This window comes from Trachypithecus francoisi, unplaced genomic scaffold, assembly GCF_009764315.1.
Source record: "Trachypithecus francoisi isolate TF-2019V2 unplaced genomic scaffold, Tfra_2.0 Lachesis_group11, whole genome shotgun sequence".
Classification (NCBI taxonomy): domain Eukaryota; kingdom Metazoa; phylum Chordata; class Mammalia; order Primates; family Cercopithecidae; genus Trachypithecus; species Trachypithecus francoisi.
The window spans coordinates 20,223,446-20,242,458 of record NW_022681456.1 but is presented as its reverse complement, the minus strand read 5'-3'; the positions used below and the strand labels follow the sequence as shown (position 1 = coordinate 20,242,458).

At 45.9% G+C, this 19,013-nt stretch overlaps 1 protein-coding gene across 2 annotated transcripts in view; it reads left to right on the top strand.

The window, feature by feature from the left end:
* Positions 1-17,884, top strand: part of RPH3A (rabphilin 3A) — a 119,054-nt gene extending 101,170 nt beyond the window's left edge. For both annotated transcript variants that reach the window (XM_033220521.1, XM_033220520.1), the window contains exons 17-22: positions 3,113-3,239; positions 5,523-5,579; positions 6,366-6,520; positions 10,728-10,809; positions 14,801-14,897; positions 15,660-17,884. In XM_033220521.1, the coding sequence (XP_033076412.1) occupies positions 3,113-3,239; positions 5,523-5,579; positions 6,366-6,520; positions 10,728-10,809; positions 14,801-14,897; positions 15,660-15,790 (649 nt within the window). In that variant the 3' untranslated portion in view covers positions 15,791-17,884. The remainder of the gene's footprint in view (positions 1-3,112; positions 3,240-5,522; positions 5,580-6,365; positions 6,521-10,727; positions 10,810-14,800; positions 14,898-15,659) is intronic.
* The last annotated feature ends 1,129 nt before the right edge of the window (positions 17,885-19,013 follow it).

Genomic DNA, 19,013 nt, shown 5'->3' with positions numbered 1-19,013 from the left:
AAGACATGCAAACTGCTTTCCAAATTGGCTGCAACATTATTCTAAGTAAATATTTTTGTTGCGGCATAACATTCATTTAGCATAAGCACATATAATAAGTGCACAGATTGATGAATTTTCACAATAGTGAACACACTGGGCTTAAGAAATGGAACATTCCTAGGCTGCAGAAGTCCCCCACTGTGGCCCCTTCCTATTGAATACTCCTCTGGGGTATTCAATAGCCTGACATCTAACAGAACAAGTTAATTTTGTCTGCTTTTGTACTTTATATAAATGAAATTGTATTGTGTTGCTCTTTTGTATCTATATTCTTTCATTTAACATTCTACCTGTGTATTCATCTAAGTTGTGTGTAGTTGTAGATCGTTCTTGTTGCTATGTACTATTTTATTGCATGAATATAACGCAGTTTTAGTTATCCAGTTTACTGTTGATATATTTGGGTGGTTTCTAGTTTGGGGCTATTACAAATAGTGCTGCTAGGAACATTCTAGTAGCTGTTTCTAGGTACACAGGTGCACTCATTTCCGTTGCATATACACCTAGAAGTGTAATGATTGAGCCATAAGATATGTGTATGTCCAGCTTTAGTAGAAACTTCCAGTTTTCCATAGTGGCTGTGCCAGTGTGCACTCCCTTCAGCCATGCATGGCAGTTCCAGTTGCTTCACAGCCTCATCAACACTTTTTCATTTTGGCCTTTCTGGCAGGTGTGCACTGGTGTTACGCTGTGGTTTCAAATTTCCCTAATGACTAAGTACAACAGTTTCTCTAATGTACACTATTGCATTTGATGGTTATTTCATAATTTTCTTAAGCAGTTCCTCCATTGTACAGCATTTATTTCTGCTTTCTTCATAGTTACAAACAATATTGTGACAAACATCTTTGTAGTTAAATATATTTCTAATTGTTTTGTAGGTACATAGTAGGTGTATATATTAATATTCATGAGGTATATAGGATAATTTGATATAGGCATACAATGTGTAATAATCGCATCATGAGTTTTTTAAATGGGTTAAAATAAATGGGTTTTTTAATCACCTCAAGCATTTATCCCTGTGTTACAAACAATTGAATTATACTCTTTTCACTATTTTTAAATGTACAATTAAATTATTGACTATAGTCACCCGGTTGTGCTATCAAATACTAGATCTCATTTATTCTTTCTAACTGTTTTTTGGACCATTGTAGTTAAATATTTTTGTACTTGCCTTATTATATATTTGAGGTAAATTCCTATAAGTGGTGCAACAGGGTCAAAAGCAGTGATTATTCTCTCACGTCTTTGGAGATGCATTGCCCTGAAGAAGGATGATATTGTTTACACCCCAACCTGTTCAGTAGAGACGAGTTTCTTCTCCAGTGTTATACAGTGCAGGACTCAGCTACAAGGGTGTTCGGGCCCTCCAGGACTTTGAACATTTGTTCAACTAATGTTGGTGGTCAAGGAGTGTGGTACCTTTACAGTCCCTTCCTGTCCCCCAAGAATTCCTCCCATGCCACTGGAGGACAATAGTCCTTTCCTCTCTTAGTATATGTCAGGATAAATTATCATGCCATGACTGGTCCTTTTCGTCTCCTATGGCGGCAGTTCCCAATCTTTCCAGCACCAGGGGAAGTTTTGTGGAAGACAGTTTTTCCATGGACTGGGGTAGGGAGAAGGAAGGTTACAGGATGAAACTGTTCCACCTTGGATCATCCAGCATTAGATTCTCATAAGGAGCATGCAAACTAGATCCCTCACATGTGCAGTTCACAATAGGTTTTATGCTTCTATAAGAATCTAGTGCTGCTGCTGATCTGACAGGAGGCGGAGCTGAAGCGGTAGTGCTTGCCTACCTGCTGTTCACCTCCTCCTGTGCAGCTGGATTTCTAACAGGCCACAGACTGGTACTGGTCTGTGGCCTGGGAGTTGGAGACTCTTGTCCTAAGGGACATTTCTTATGACCTGCCCATTTTGTGCCACTATTACTCAATGCTGTGTAAGGTAGATAACAAAAGACAATATATTACTATAGGACTCAGGGAGACCTGGATTCAAACCCTGGTTCCACCTCTTATTAGGGAAAAGTTATTTAATCTTTCTGGGCCCCAGTATCTTCTCTAAATGGTAAATGCAGTTGTTTTGAAAGAGGAAAAATTAAATGAGAAAAGTTCCTAGCCTGACTTTGCAAAAGAGGATGCTCAAATGGCCATAAAGTATATGAAAAGGGGCTCAACTTTTTTTGTCATCAGGGAAATGTAAATTAAAACTACAGTGACATACTATGACCCATCCAGAAAGGCTAAAATTAGAGACTAACATAATTGAAGTCAAAGGGAATAAAGAGTGACCAGAACCTCTATAAACTGCTGGTAGGGACATAATTGGTGGAACAGCCTTGGAAAACTGTTTTGAAGTTTCTACTGAAGCTAAACTTATGCCTAGTCCATGGCCAGCAACCCTACTCCTAAGAAAATACTCAATAGAAATATGTACATGTATATACCAAAAGACATGAATATAAATATTCCATAGCAGCATTATTCATAATAACTCAAAACTAGAAACAACCTGTATCAACAGCAGAATTATTATAGTATATTTGCACAGTGGAATACTATGCAGTGATAAAAAAGATAAGTTATACTGTGCATGGATGCATCTCACAGACATAATCTTGAGCAAGAGAAGCCAACATAAAAGAGTCTATATTATATCATTCTATTTATATGAAGGTCAAAAACCAGACAAATGACTTCATGTGGCCAGAGGCAAGAGAGTGGCTATCTTTGAGAAAGGCAGTGACTAGAAAGGATCCTGAGGGTCTTTCAGTCTCTGGAATGTTTTATATCTTGACCTGGATGGGAATTACGTGGGTATATGCATATTGCAATAATTCATCAAGCTGTAAACTAAATTTATGTGCTTTACTGCATGTCAGTTATACTGCAATAAAGAAGAAATTAAAGGTACTTGGCCCAGTAATAAATAAATAGGAAATCATATTATTTCCATGTACATCACACATTCCTTACCAGCATCAGCTGCAGCTCTTGGCACACAGCAGGATCTCAATATTTGTTCCTGTTTCTCTCTCTACCCTTTGTGTTGGTGGCAGGATCTCTGTCTGTGATGAGGACAAATTTGGCCACAATGAATTTATTGGTGAGACCAGATTCTCCCTCAAGAAACTGAAGCCCAACCAGAGGAAGAATTTCAACATCTGCCTGGAGCGAGTGATTCCTGTGAGTGACTTTACCCTGAGGATCTGATGGGAGGAGGGGAGATTGGAGGAGCCGCCTTCCTCTGGGTCTGAATTGGGGGAAATAGATCCACAGGGTATTGGGTAGCAGAGGCACTGCAGCAGGTCTGCAGAGGAGAGTCAAGATTCCAGCTCACAACCTCAGGCTGCATTCTCTCTCTGCCTTTCACAAACCCTGTGTCAGCATCACTTTGAACATGAGTTTTTCTTGGCCAAACTGGATGGACAGCATGGTAGGGGCAGTGCGGGATTCCTGGGTTCAGAGCCAGCTCTGCCACTTGCTGCTCTATGGCCTTGGCCAGGGGGCTGAACCACTCCAAGCCTCGGTGTTCTTGTCTGTAATGTGGGTGTTATAACAGTACCTCCTCTTGGGAGGGTTGTGTTTTAAAAAATAACGTAATTGAACTAGAACTTAGTGCATAGTAAGCACTCATAAATTAACAGTTGTTAGTGTGGGAAATAATGCTGCCTTACCCACCTGTCAGTCATGAAGTCAGAAAGCACCATGTAGATAAACAGAAGGCAGCATAGCCTAGAGTTTAAGAGTATGGGCTCTGAGGCTGGGCACGGTGGCTCAAGCCTGTAATCCCAGCACTTTGGGAGGCCGAGACGGGTGGATCACGAGGTCAGGAGATCGAGACCATCCTGGCTAACATGGTGAAACCCCATCTCTACTAAAAGATACAAAAAATTAGCTGGGCGAGGTGGCGGGCGCCTGTAGTCCCAGCTACTAGGGAGGCTGAGGCAGGAGAATGGTGTGAACCCAGGAGGCAGAGCTTGCAGTGAGCTGAGATCCGGCCACAGCACTCCAGCCTGGGCGACAGAGCGAGACTCCGTCTCAAAAAAAAAAAAAAAAAAGAGTATGGGCTCTGCAGCCAGACTCTCAGGTGTGAATTCTGGCTCTGCCACTTAGGGTATAACCTGAGGCAAATTATTTAATTTCTCTGGGCCTCAGATGTCTCATCTGTAAAATGGGATACTGTGGTACTAACCTCATAGGCTCTTTTAAGGATTGAATGTGATAATCCCCCAAGGGGATTCTATTTTAGTGGGGTAGGGTAGGACTCAACAATCTACATTTTTAGAGATAATTCAGGCTGCCTTGCCTTAAGTGTGGGCCAACTTGGGCCTGGAGAGGGTAGCAAGTCTCCAAGGTCACTGAGCAGCTCTCTGTGCCCAGAGCCTGAGCCCAGCTCTCCTACAACACCAGCACCCCTGGTCTCTCTGAGCAGCCTGCCTGCTCTCCACAGGGAAGCTATGGGGTGCAGGAGGGGAAATCCTGCAGCATCTTCTCACCAGATGGCCAGCCTGAGGATGGAATATCTGCATGCCATGCCATAGTTTTATAGCTCAGGCAAAGGAACAAGACTCAACAAGGAAAATTGCAAGGAAGGATTTCTACTGAATTCCAGGCTCAAAATAAATTCTTAAAGACATCCCTAGGAGCGAGGCATTTCTTCTGCGCTTTTGCCTGGTGACAGCTGGGTCTTAAGGCTTCTCTTCTTTCTCCAACTCCATGAGTCCAATTGATCAGGACAATGGCCAGGCCCTTGCCTGGGTCATCAGCCTTTGGGTTTGCCCATCTTGCTATGGTTGACGCAGCCAGCCCCAGAAACATGAAGGTGCAGGACAGCCAGAGGGCTGCAGCAGCCGCAGAACACTACTGATCATCTTCTTTTGCTCTTTGCCATTAAACCTTAACCCTTGCACCACCATCTTCCCCCATTATATCCCACTGAGGGCCCCTCCCCTCTGGACCTGAGGTTTCCTCCTCTCCAAAGTGGGGAGGTTGGATCTAACCAATGGTTTTCTAACTCTGTTTCCCAGAACCTTAGAGTTCAGCAAAAGGGCCCCAGGGGCCATGAAGGGAAAAAGCACCTGGTGGGTCAGACCCCAAGACCCCTGAGCCACTTCAACCAGAGCAAATGAAATCTTTTCTGTTTGTGTGTGGAGAGCTCTGATACTTACTGGCTGTGTAACCTTGCATAAGAGGCTTAACTACTTGGACCCTCAGGATCCTCATTTGTAAAATTGGAATTGTAACAGAACCTATATCATAGGTTGTTATACATTCACACAGCTTGCTGTATGACTGTGTTTTATAAATTTCAGCTAAAAGGGAGAACACAGGAGGGCCACAGTAGCTTAAGAACCCACTTCCATGGCTCTGGATGCTAATGGAAGTGTGAGGGGTTTCTGGTCCTTCTTGTGCAGGAAGATGAGCTCCATAGACAATGTTATCTTTTATTTGTTTTCTTCTTTTCAGATGAAACGTGCTGGGACCACCGGGTCAGCCCGAGGCATGGCCCTTTATGAGGAGGAGGTGAGCACTGAGCAGGAATTGAAGCCACAGTCGGGGTCTGTGCTGGGCTGGGCTAGCACCTTCCTCTTCTCTCCCTCCCTGGCCCCTTCCTCACCCATTCTCTTGCAACCACCCTGGAGTTGATTTGCTTTGAGAGCGACCCTTTGCCCAAGTTGTTTGAGCATGAGACAAGGGACATTCTCTCCACACCTAAGCCTCTGAGGAGGGGGCAGCCCCTTTCTCTCATACCTAGAATGCCCACCAGGTTTTTGGCCTTGTTGTCAGATGCTCTGTAGACAATTCTACTGACTAGAGCAATGGCCCACTCCTTTCTTGGAGTGGGTGCATTCTTTGAGCTGTGTGCCTGGTAGAAACCAAACTAAGCCTTCATACTGTCTGCCTGGGTCCCTCATATGACTCCAGGGACTGCCCTTTGAGAAGACTGGTTGCGTTAATGGAGTCTGAGATCAGAGGCAAGAATCTGTCTGGGGCCAGGGTCAAGGGTCAGTCCTGGGTTAGAGCCAAACCCAATCAGTGACCAGGAGCAAGTTTAATCTGTGCTCACAGTCAGAGTTCATCCATGTCTAAGTCAAAGTGAAGCCGTTGGTCCCCATGTGCCTGAGACTGGTCCCCGACTTTCACCTTTGGCTCCTCCTTGGAGGCTTGGCCATCTGCTGTCCTTGGTGCTGGCTCCCTAGAGCTGGTCGAGCTCCACCTGCCCTTCATAGGTTCTTCCCTAATGCACGCCATTCACATTGCCTGGCCCCCTCCCCTCCAAGGCCCACACTGCCTTTTCCCCCAATGCAGCAGGTGGAGCGTGTTGGTGACATCGAGGAGCGTGGCAAGATCCTGGTCTCTCTCATGTACAGCACCCAGCAGGGAGGCCTCATTGTGGGTATCATACGCTGTGTGCACCTGGCTGCCATGGACGCTAATGGCTACTCAGACCCATTTGTCAAGCTGTAAGTCAATGCCTTGGGGCTACGGGTGGGCCCCGAAGGAGTCCTGGATCCTTGGAAGAGGAGAACCAGAGAGTTTCCCCAGGATCGTTGTATATTGAGACCCAGAGAGGGCAAGGAACCTGCCCAAGGTCACAGTGAAACAAATGCCTAGAACTGGCAAGAGTGTGGGTCTGGAGTCTCAGGCAGTCAAACTGGTGTGTCACTTGGCCACATGCAAAGTTTTGTGACTCTGTCCTCTCGAGGGCCTGCTGATGGCTCTACAATGATGCCGATTAGCTGTCGTAGCCCCATTTGTAGCTCCCAGGAGTTGGCCTCACACCCCTCGCACCACTCAGACCTCCACCACCAAAGAGGCCATCTGGAGTTTTCCAGTTTCATTCTGGAAATGCTCAGAAAAAAAAAAAAAAAGCCTTCGATCTGGGGTCTATTCCAGTAATCTCAATAATGGAGAATAAAAAGACTCTGTTATCTGTGTTAGTCCAGATCCTCTGAGAAGAAGATGCCAAAATAGGATTAAGCAGACAAGGGGCTTATCAGGGGAAATGCTCATTCCAGGAAGTCTGAGGGGAGTCAGGGGAGAAAGGGAGAGATGTTAGACTACAATGCAAGTCTGATCTGATGAGGGGAATAGGTAGGGAAGTTGGAGAGAAGCATTCCAGATACAAGTTCAGTAAGGCCACCAGGGAGTCCTCAAGCCAAACTGGCCATCAGACATGTCCTGTGTCCCGTAGGAGTGGGCTAACTTTAGCATCTCTGCCAGGCTAGGATTGACTGGGAGCATGGCCTTGGCACAAATACGTCATGGACTTCCAAGGACTGCACCCAGGGCCTTGGTCAGTTACGCTTCCTGTAGCTGGAGGTCTGCCAAGTGCAATCTCAGAGCCACCGCTGTGTCCGACATCAGGCCCGACTCTCATCTCTGCCGGTTGCTGGCTGTGGACTCTAAGCAAGTTACTTAGCTTATCACTCAGTTTCTTCATTGGTAAAACAGAGACAAGAGTTCCACTTATCTCCAAGAGTGGGCTTAGGATGCAAATGAGATAGCACAAAGGAAGCAACCAGAATTGAGCCTGGTATAGAAATGTTTAGCACCTCAGTAGAATTCTGCTGGCCTTGGGGCAGCAACACGTATGTTTCTGTGGATGTGGATCTGCATGGAGCATGGAGTCTCCAGTATGCTCTACCCATGTGACCTGGGGCTCATGACTTAACATCTCTAGGCTTCAATGTCCTCATCTGCAAAATGGAGAGAGTAATACTGTGTATTAGTTCAGGTCCTCCAAGAAGGAAACACCAAGGGAAGATAAGGTGTGCAAGAGATTTGTTGGGGAAATGCCTGTAGAGGAGATAAGGAGGAATCCAGAGGGGAGCCATAGAGACCACAGATCTTGCTGCAGGTGTGATCCCTGTGGAGCAGAGAAGGAAGGAAGTGTGGGTAGAAACGATCTTAGGCTACAGTGCAGCTCCAAGGAAGCTGCACTGTTTCATCCAAGGTGATGTAGAATCCTTGAGCACAGTCACCCATCAGAGGAGTCCTGCATTTCCCAGAAATGGGACTGCCTAATGTCCCTGCCAGGGTCAGCTATTGGCTAAGAACAGCTTGTGGGAAGTGTGGCTTCAGCAAGAACATCATGAATGCAGAGCCCAGTAGCTTGTTCGTCAATTTTACCCCCTGCAATTGGAGAATGCAAGCTGAGAGGTAGATTTTCAAGGGGTCTGGTACACAGTAAATGCTCAATAAATACCTGCCATTGTGGTTATAAATAACCACCATCACTGTCCTTACTCATGGCAAAGAGTATTTACTAATATTCTCTCCAGTTGGGACACACTCCCCCACCTCCATTGCCTCTGATAGCAGAAAGCAATACTTCCCTCTAGTCCATGGTCAAAGAACAGATTCATGTGGGCGGTCTTTCAGATTTCCTTTGAATGAAGGTCTAGTTAACAAAGAATGCGCATATCAGGGACAAGTTTGGTTTCTAAGAGTAATTTGATTTTATTTCCTCATATGACCCAAGAGAGGAAATGTGCTCGAGGGGTGCTGTCCAGCACTCCATTAGTAGTCAGCCATGTGCAGATCGGTTTTCTTAAATAATTCTCTCTACCACCCCTCCCCCACCCACCCAATCCCTCCAGAAGAAGTAGAATTGCCATGGTCACCAGTGAAGCAGCTGACCTGCTGGGTGCAGTTATGGGAGAAGAAATGGGAGACCACTAAGTAGTTTCTGGTCTAATAAAGATTTTTTAAAAGCCAGAACTTCCCATTATTTTTGCTTAGCTCTTTGGTAACTTTTAATTTCTCATTTTTATCTCTTCTTAAAAATTATCCTCGGTTGGGCGCGGTGGCTCACGCCTGTAATCTCAGCCCTTTGGGAGGCCGAGGTGGGCGGATCACGAGGTCAGGAGATCGAGACCATCCTGGCTAACATGGTGAAACCCCGTCTCTACTAAAAATACAAAAAATTAGCCAGGTGTGGTGGTGGGCACCTGTAGTCCCAGCTACTTGGGAGGCTGAGGCAGGAGAATAGAGTGAACCCGGGAGATGGAGCTTGCAGTGAGCCAAGATCACGCCACTGCACTCCAGCCTGGGCGACAGAGCGAGACTCCATCTCAAAAAAAAAAAAAAAAAAAATCCTCAAAACCACTTCTGTAGATGAGAATGAGATGTTTGCCCTCTTTACAGATCAAGAAACACAGGAACAGTAAAATTATGCTCACGTTTAAAGTTGCTCATCTGGTGACAACCTGAATCAGAATCCAAATGTCTTTGCCCTTAGGAGTGTTTAGCCCATTGTGTTTACTCACCCAGGAAATATTTGGTTTGGTTTGGTTTGTGTTTTTTTTTTTCTCTCTCTCTCTTTTTTTTTTTTTTGAGACGGATTCTCGCTCTGTCGCCCAGGCTGGAGTGCAGTGGCGAGATCTTGGCTTACTGCAAGCTCCGCCTCCCAGGTTCACGCCATTCTCCTGCCTCAGTCTCCTGAGTAGCTGGGACTACAGGCGCCCGCCACCGCGCCCGGCTAATTTTTTGTATTTTTAGTAGAGACGGGGTTTCACCGTGGTCTCGATCTCCTGACCTTGTGATCCGTCCACCTCGGCCTCCCAAAGTGCTGGGATTACGGCCTCCCAAAGTGCTGGGATTACAGGAGCCACCGCACCCAGCCTTCTCTCTCTTTTTTTTAAGAGACAGGGTCTCACTCTATCACCCAGGCTGTAGTACAGTGGTGTGATCATAGCTCACTGCAGCCTCAAACTCTGGGGCTCAAGAGATCCTTCCATCTCAGCCTCCTGAGTACCTGGGACTGCAAGCATACAGCACTGTGCCCAGATAATTTTTGTTATTTTTTATAGAGACAGGCTCTCGCTATGTTGCCCAGGCTGGTCTGGAACTCCTGGGCTCAAGTGATTTTCCCACTTTGGCCTCCTAAAGTGCAGAGATTACAGGCACGAGCCATCATACCCAGCCTTACCCAGAATATATTGATTGAGTACCTACTATGTGCTAGACATTGGGCCTCACTGGAAAAGAGCCCTGTAGGCAGAAGAAACAGTTTGCTCAAAGGCCCTTGGGTGGAAAGGAGAAGGAGTGGGGTGAGGAAGATGACGTAAGGTTAGGCTGGGATGGAGCAGAAACCCAACATGCAGGGTCTTAAGGCCACATGAAGGATTTTGAACTCTACCCTGAGTTTAAAAGGAATCCAGTACATAGTTTTGAAAGTGGAGTGACAATAATTAGATTTGCATCTTCCCCTTTCTGTGCACACACCCAGCATCTCTCTAGGAATTGGGGGCAGCCAAAGGTGGGATAGATGGTAAAATGCCAGGCACCACCAGCATGACCATCAGTTTGATTTATGGGGAGAAAGTGAGCATGCTAAGAACACAGACTCTAGATGTAACATCTGGATTCAATCCCAGCTGTGTGAGCTAGGGCACACTTCAGCCTCTCTGGATCTCATTTTCTGTGTCTGTAAACTGAGTGGTTATAGTTCTACCACCTAGGGTCATGTGGGGATTAAATATGCCTAAGGTGCTCAGTCAAGTGCCAGGTACCAAGCAGATGCTCTAATGCACATTGGTCATATCAGTGTTGATCCCTTTCCGATTTATTCATCAATTCATCCTGATAAAGAAGGGGCCTTTGGGGTCAAGAGGCTGTTGTTATTCATTAAACGTCATCCATAATAGCATTTGTGTCTCCTCCCAGCTGGCTGAAACCAGACATGGGAAAGAAGGCCAAACACAAGACTCAAATTAAAAAGAAAACCTTGAATCCCGAATTCAATGAGGTAAGGCTGCCCCATTCTTTATCATGCTCTGGGATACTTGCTGTGTGTTAGAGAGGCACAAATTCCTACTAGAAGGTTGTAAGTCACATAGAAAAAAAACACTTTCTGTGATAGATCAGATTGAATTATCTAAAGAAGCAGAAATGAGTTCCTTGTCACTGGAAGAAATCAAGCCTGAGATAAAAGCCCACAGATTAGGAATGTCATAGGAAGAAAGCAGTGTTTGGGAAGAGATTGAACTAACTCGTCTCCAACATCTTCACCAATTCAAGTAGTCTCTAATACTGAAATTCGGGGGAGTAAATCAGTACAGTGATGCTCTTTACCATCCACCCCGTTGACAATGCCCTGTCCTTCACTCCTCGTGTCTGTCCAGTGCATCAAGTCCTATTGAAACCACTGCTTGGACACCCATTGAATATGCTCCTTCCTCTCCCTTCTCACTGCTACTGTCTTGCCTCAGACCCTGACATTTCAGGCCTGGACGGTTGCAGTAGACTCCTGACTCATTTCTGTGTGCTTGGCACCTCCACCACATAAGTTTGAGCTTTGTAAAACACAAATCTGAATTTGTCACCCCCTTGCTTCAATAACTCCACAATGGCTCTCGAATTTCTTAGCATGACAATCAAGCCCTTTCAAACTCACCTCCATCCCTGCCTTATCTATACAACCCCTCCTCAAGTGACACTCACCTCCATGCAGGTCTCTTCACACCTGCTGCTCCCTTTTCCTGGACTGTCCTCTCCCTCTCTTCCTCTCTGGAAAACTCCTACTCATCCTTCAGGACTCAGCATGAGAATTACCTCCTGTAGATGTGCTTCCTCTATGTTTCCAGACACTGTACATCCCTCTAGTTTCCAAATCCAGTGAAATCTGGATTTAACTTTTCTGTGGACAAGCCTGTCAGACACTAGGGGTCCAGAAATATCTGTGAAATTAATGAAGGGTTGAATGGAGGAAAGAGTGGAAGAGTAAATGAGTTCTAATCTAAACCACATGTATGGTTCTGATCTAGACCTCAATAAAGACAAAGAAGTGCCATGACAAGTGTCTCAAAGTGCCATGAGACACCAGCTCTGAGCCCAGAGTCACATCCCTGAGCCTGGCTCCATGCCCAGGGCAGGAATGAGTCCATGTTCATGCTCCATGCCTGCCTGGAGCAGCCCTGGGTGCTGTTCTACCCGCTGAATCTCCTTTCTCTGCCCTGCTCCTGAGATCTGGTGTTGGAGCAGAGCTGGCTAATATTGATTTTAATCACATATTGCAAAGTGGGAAAGGGAAGTTACAGCACAGTAGGTTTAGTATTGTTTGCTTTAAAAAAAAAAGAAAAAGAAAAACATATGCCCATATGCACCCACATGGGGAATGTGCTGTGTAAACAGAGTTCAGAATAATCACTGAGCAGTCAGCTCAGCCCTTCCTCTCTAGGCCCCTCTTTCAGCTGAACCCCTGATTTCCTAACTCATATCATGGATTTTGAGTAAGGGGCCATTTGTAGCTGTCCTGCCCTACACTCTCTTGGAATCTGAGTAAGTCACAAAACATGAAATCTGAATAAACTCATTAGCCGTGAATCAAGACCAGACACCATATCGCATAACAAACTGATGCAAAAATATTTTTCAGTGTTGGTCCTCAGCGTTGGTGAGCATGTGGGAAAAGCCACACACTACTGGAGATAAAGCAAACCTCTGAAGGAAAGTTTGCTAAAACACTTTCAAAACTGTCAGATGTTAAAAGTTAAATTCCACTTATTTGGAGAATAGGTAGTGCAGTCATATATTTCAAAATTCAGAAAGCACAAAGGGGTATCCAATTAAAGTCCCCCTCCTACCCCAGCCTTGTTGGCACCTACTTCATTTCTTATGAAACAAATATATTATCAATTTCTGAAATGTATATACATATACAAAGCAAGTATATGTGTAACCAGCTTTCTTATTGTACACAAATGGTATCACAGTATAGCCACTATTCTCCATCTTCAAATGTTACAAACTCAAACATTCACTTCTCAGAATCTATTCTAAGTAAATCGTCATAGACATACATAATGATTTAGCCACAAGGGTTACTTTTTTTAAAAACCTATGTGATGATATAGCTACAAGGGTGATTTTTTTTTTTTTTTTTGAGACAGGATCTCGCTCCGTCACCCAGGCTGGAGTGCAGTGGTGTGATCTCAGCTCACTGCAACCTCCACCTTCTGGGCTCAAACAATTCTCCTGCCTCAGACTCCCAAGTAGCTGGGATTACAAGTGTGCACCACACACCTGGCTAATTTTTTGCATTTTTAGTAAAGACTGGATTTCACTATGTTTGCCAGGCTGGTCTCAAACTCCTGGCCTCAAGAGATCTTGGCCTCCCAAAGTGCTGGGATTATACACATGAGCCACCACACCCAGCTGCTACAAGGGTGACTTTTATGGTATTTTTGATGATAGTGAAAAATTGGAAATAACTTAAATACCCAACTGTTAGGGCTTAGGTTATGGCCACATGGCCACACAGCCACACAGCCATAAGTTTGAGCTTTGTAAAACACAGTCACACAGCCACAGAACCACATAGTCACAGAGCCACAGAGCCACACAGCCACACAACTACACAGCCACACAGCCACATAGCCACATAGCCACATAGCCATTAAATGGAGCCATTTAAAACAATGATGTAGAAAAATATTTGAAAAGTATTTGAGAACATGCTAAGTTGGTTTTTGCCCAAAGTTGTAAATGAAAAAGGAAGTGACAATACTGTATGTTCAGCATTACTTAATTCACAAAAAATTTATACATTACTGTGAACACACGTGGGGGAATGTTGACAGTGGTTATTCTTGGGTAGTTGGGTTACAGGGAATTGGTGGGGGGAGGTTCTTCTTTGTTTTAGCAATGAACATAAATGAATTTTGTAATTAGGCAGAAAAGCTATTTTGTGTGTGTGTGTGTGTGATGGAGTCTTGTTCGTCGCCCAGGCTGGAGTGCAGTGGCGCAATCTCTGCTCACTGCAAGCTCCGCCTCCTGGGTTCACACCATTCTCCTGCCTCAGCCTCCTGAGTAGCTGGGACTACAGGCGCCCGCCACCACGCCCGGCTAATTTTTTGTATTTTTGGTAGAGACGGGGTTTCACTATGTTAGCAAGGATGGTCTCAATCTGACCTTGTGATCCGCCCGTCTTGGCCTTCCAAAGTGCTGGGATTACAGGCATGAGCCACCGTGCCCAGCCGGCAGAAAAGATATTTTTAAAAAATCAGATTGTCTGGGAACATATATACTCAGTCCACTTCAACTTTATTTATTTATTTATTTGTTTATTTATTTATTTATTTTTGAGACAGAGTCTTGCTCCGTGGCCCAGGCTGGAGTGCAGTGGCATGATCTCGGCTCACTGCAACCTCCACCTCCCTGGTTCAAGTGATTCTCCTGCCTCAGCTTCCCAAATAGCTGCAATTACAAGTGTCCACCATCATGTCTGGCTAATTTTCATATTTTTAGTAGAGATGAGGTTTCACCATGTTGGTCAGGCTGGTCTCGAACTCCTGACCTCAAATGATCCGCCACCTCGGCCTCCCAAAGTGCTGGGATTATAGGTGTGAGCCACTGTGCCTGGCCACTTCAACTACTTTTAATCCCTAAGCAATAAAAAAGGGGATGCCCCTTCAGAAGCTACGAGAGGAGAAGGACTGAGTTCATGGCCATTTACCTACAAGGAAACTTGAGCTCTATTAGAAAAACCTCACCAGCCTTCCCAATGTCCAGCAGAGAATTCACTGAAAAGAGGATGACGGTGCTTTGTGACATAGAGTGTTTGTTGGAAGGGAATCACTGGACCTGGGCAGAGGATCGGAGCAGGAAGACCTCCCTGCTCCCAGAATGCCAGCTCAAGCTCCTCTCCTTGGCCCATGACTCCAGGACCCCGCCTCTTACCTCCCAATGCTGTGGGTTCAGAGGGCTCTTACTCACATGTCTTCCTCTGTTGCATCCAGGAGTTTTTCTATGACATCAAACACAGTGACCTGGCAAAGAAGTCACTGGACATCTCGGTCTGGGACTATGACATCGGCAAGTCCAATGATTACATCGGTGAGTGTTCCTAACTCCAGAGAAAACGCCCTCTTCTGTCCTCCCAAGAACAGGAGAGCCTTATCCAGGGCTACAGAGAGTTGAGGTCACTGCTTTTCTTTTGGCAACCACATTGTTCAAATGCTAATTTGAGACCCATGGTCCTGACTTTGGTCCAAGTTGGGGATATCTTTACATGAAAGGGCTACAAAACTTGATTATTTGTTGAACAAATCACATCCAGTGGGGTAATTAAATCATAGGAGAGATGTGCATTCTCTGCAGAAAGGAGGCTGCAAAAGAATTCTTAATTTATTTGCATGTCCAGGGTAAAATTTTTAATTTTTTAGTTCCTTTCTGAATCATGAGGAAGAAAATCAATTAAAGATGAAGCAGGGGGGTGGGGACTCCAGGCAAGGGACAGAGCCTCAGCTAAGGGGTAAAGACAGGATTGAGCAGGATGATGAAACTCTTTGGAAATAGACAATGAGTTCCCAGATGCAGTGGGAGATAAGTTTCAGTGAGTAGAAGGGTGATTTGTAAAAAGTCTTTAAAAATAGACAGTGAAATTATGACTTGGTGGAACAGTAGGGAGCCATTGCAGGTTCTTGAGGCAGAGAAGGCCAGTAGTAATAATAACAACAACAACAGCTCTCCATAGAGTATGGATCCCAAGTTGCTGGGGGTCACTGCTTGGTGCAGTTTTTTCCCCCAACTACACATTTGGGTCTAGAATGACCTCTATTCTGACCACCTGCTCCTATCTTCCCATTTATCCTCCAGGAGGCTGCCAGCTGGGGATCTCTGCTAAGGGAGAGCGCTTAAAACACTGGTACGAGTGTCTGAAAAATAAAGACAAGAAGATAGAGCGCTGGCACCAGCTACAGAATGAGAACCACGTGTCAAGTGATTAGGCTAGTGCCCAGGTCCCCAACTCCATGTCCCGGGTCCCCCCCAGCCTGCCTCAGCTGCCCACTGCACCCTGATCTCTCTTCTCTATGCCTACCTCCCCCCATACCCTGCTGATCTCCCTGAGCCTGCCTTTGAGCCCCCGTCATGTTGGGCACTGCTGCCAAAGACTCCCTCCTCCCTGATGCTGGGATGTGGGCTCTGAATATAGCCCTTCTCTGGTCCCTGGGATGGAGCAATGGGGATGGGGTTGGGGAGATGTTTACAAAGAGGTTGATCATTTAATAACCTCTCAGTTTGGGTAAATTACAAAGGTTCTTCATCATTTAGAACTGTTTTTAGACCCTCCTAGCCTTGAACACACACATACACATACACGCACACACACACACACACACCCTCCCTTTCATTCCCTGTGTCATGTCTCCGTATACTCTCAGTTGTCAGCAGACCCGGACAATGCTGTGAGGACAAGCACTGGGGCAGAAATAGAGGCTCCAGGCTCCCACTGCCCCCTGAGATGCACACCCTGATTGCCAGGAAAACAGACTGCTGTGTTCGGGAACACACCCTCCCTGCTCCAAGTGCACCAAGACGCAAATGCACAGAATTCACCAAGGGGCTTGGACGCTCTCCTCTTTCCGAATGTCACCTGTGTGCTTCCTAGCAAAACAAAAACAAACGACAACAAAAAACCCTTCCTCTGTTGCCTTTTCTCCTCCTCCCTCTTCTTTCCCTTTCATCATAGTAGATTCTCTCTTTCTCAGCCTCTCCCTTCTCCTTTCTCTCCCTGCCTTTCTCCCCTTTGCCTTTCTCTCTCTCTAAAGCAGTAACACCGCAAAAACAGCAGCGAAAAAGTGTATGTTAACCCAGCCTCACCTCCTTCCTCTCACCAGCCTGACCAGGAAACTGAGAAACTGGCCCAAATCTGAGATTTCACTTGGGCCCACACTTCTTAAGTGACCCACTTCTCCTGTTGGCAGAGCCAGACATTCCCAGGGCTTGGGCCAGTGGCTGGCACTGCCCTGGGTGCATGGCAGCATCCCTCGAGCTGTGTAGATGCCCCATAGAAGGGCTCTCCATGGGCTCCCTGGGTGGGCACAGAAGGCATTTAGAAGACCAGGGCTATGGGTCTGAGGGAGCCTCATCCAAAGCCTCCAGCCTTTCTCTGCTCTTAGGTAAATGAACAGGCTACCCTCCTCCCCAGTGCCCTTTGACTCTGTTTCATTGACTCTCTTGCATCCCGTCTCTCACTCAGAACCTCCCCCCCGAGTCTCTCTGTCTCTGTCTGTCTCTCTGTCTCCCTCACTCTCTTTACTAAGCTTCCTGGGAGAATCAAATAACATCATGGTTATGGAACAATGGAGAGTGACAGTCCTGATGCCAAAGGCTTTGGGCTCATCATCAATCTTTCACTTTCTTCCTATAAAAAACAATATTTTAAAAAGGAGGAAAACGCAATGTGGGCAAACATTACACACTTGAGGTTGAGGTCAGGCAATCTTCGGTGCCCTGAGAGAAAGGTTTGATTTTCCCAATTTCAATGAGGTTTTCCCTCATGAAAAGCACCCCCAGTCATCCCAGACCCCTGACATTCTCTACAGAAGCATCAGACAGACACTGAAACTCTCACTTTCCCCCAAATCACTTCTCTTAACTTTTCAACACCCTCCACCCTCAGCTCCCTACACAATTCATGGGAGGACTCATTTATTGCCTTGAATAACCATTTTCTAAACATCGAGCTCTTTACCTTCCCCAAAGTGGCCAGCAGCTTCCTGGCCACCACCTTTCCTTTTGACCCTATCTTTCCCCATTAGTCCCTGGTGGCACCTACTCTCAGCCCACCTCCCTTCCCCTGTTTCCCCTTAGGAGACAGCATGCTGGCTGTGTCGCCCAAGCCTGATGCTGGTGTAGGCGCTGGAATCAGCATGCAGCAAGCTCACAGTGCCCCTAGTCTGGGGACACGCTCTTCCTGACAAATGTAACCACCTCCCTGCCTAGAATACACACATGTCCTCCAGTGCATGCACAACCACCCAGCATCTTTCTTTGTGATGATGTAGCCAAAAATAAAGTAGGAACATCCAGGAAAACAAGTGGTCTGCATTTTTCCTTTCTGGTTTCTGCAAAGTCTTCCTCCCCACCAGGACATATGCTATTCTGATAGTATTTAATGAGCATCTACTATGTTCCAGCCACTGGGGACAGATGTGTTCTCTGCCCACGAGGAGTTTGCTTTCTGGTGGCTTTTATCTTGGGCAGGTGGGCCTAAGGTAACTTGGCTGACTCCAAACCCTTTTAGAAGAATACTTGTTGCTGGTGCCCAATAAACAGGAAGGCAACATCCTTATCCTCCTCCTGCTGCTACAAGACCTGGAAAAAGTCCCAGGTGGCTGCAGAATCAGAAATTGCCAAAGCTAAAAGAGAACATAAAATTCAGGCACAACCTAGTTCAATCAACTCGCTTTTTAGACAGATGAAGAAACCAAGGTCCAGAGAAGAAAATGCCATGTCCAATGTTTCACAAAGGCAGTGCCAGGAAAGGAGTTCGATTGTTGGACTCCCAGAGTCCAGTGTCCTTAACACACTGATTGATGAGCATGGACCATCAAATGCCTCCCTTGCATTCTAGCACCTTCCAACCTACAATGAGTCTCTCATTGGAGACTCTCAATAGTCCTGAAGGTGAACTGAATCAGTAACTAACTTTCCAGAAAAAATCTTTTTTTTTTTTTTTTTTGACTGAGTCTCCCTCTGTCACCCAGACTGGAGTGCAGTGGTACAATCTTGGCTCACTGCAACCTCCACCTCCTGGGTTCAAGCGATTCTCCTGCCTCAGCCTCCCGAGTAGCTGGGATTACAGGTGCGTGCCACCACACCTGGATAATTTTCGTATTTTTAGTACAGACAGGGTTTCGCCAGGTTGGCCAGCCTGGTCTCAAACTCCTGACCTCAGGTGATCCACCTGCCTTGGCTACCCAAAGTTCTGGTATTACAGGTGTGAGCCACCACATCTGGCCTCTTGAATTCTTAATCACACTATAATCCATCCCCAAAGTGCTTAAGCAATTTATCAGTAATGTTGGTTACTTCAAGAAGGAGCTATCAATTCGATCCCACAGATATTTCTCTTTTCCTTGAGACCATTTCCTTGTTGTGCCCTCAAAAGCAGAAGCTGGCATATTAGTCTCACTTGGGAGATTTCTTTTCAAACTATGCATTCTC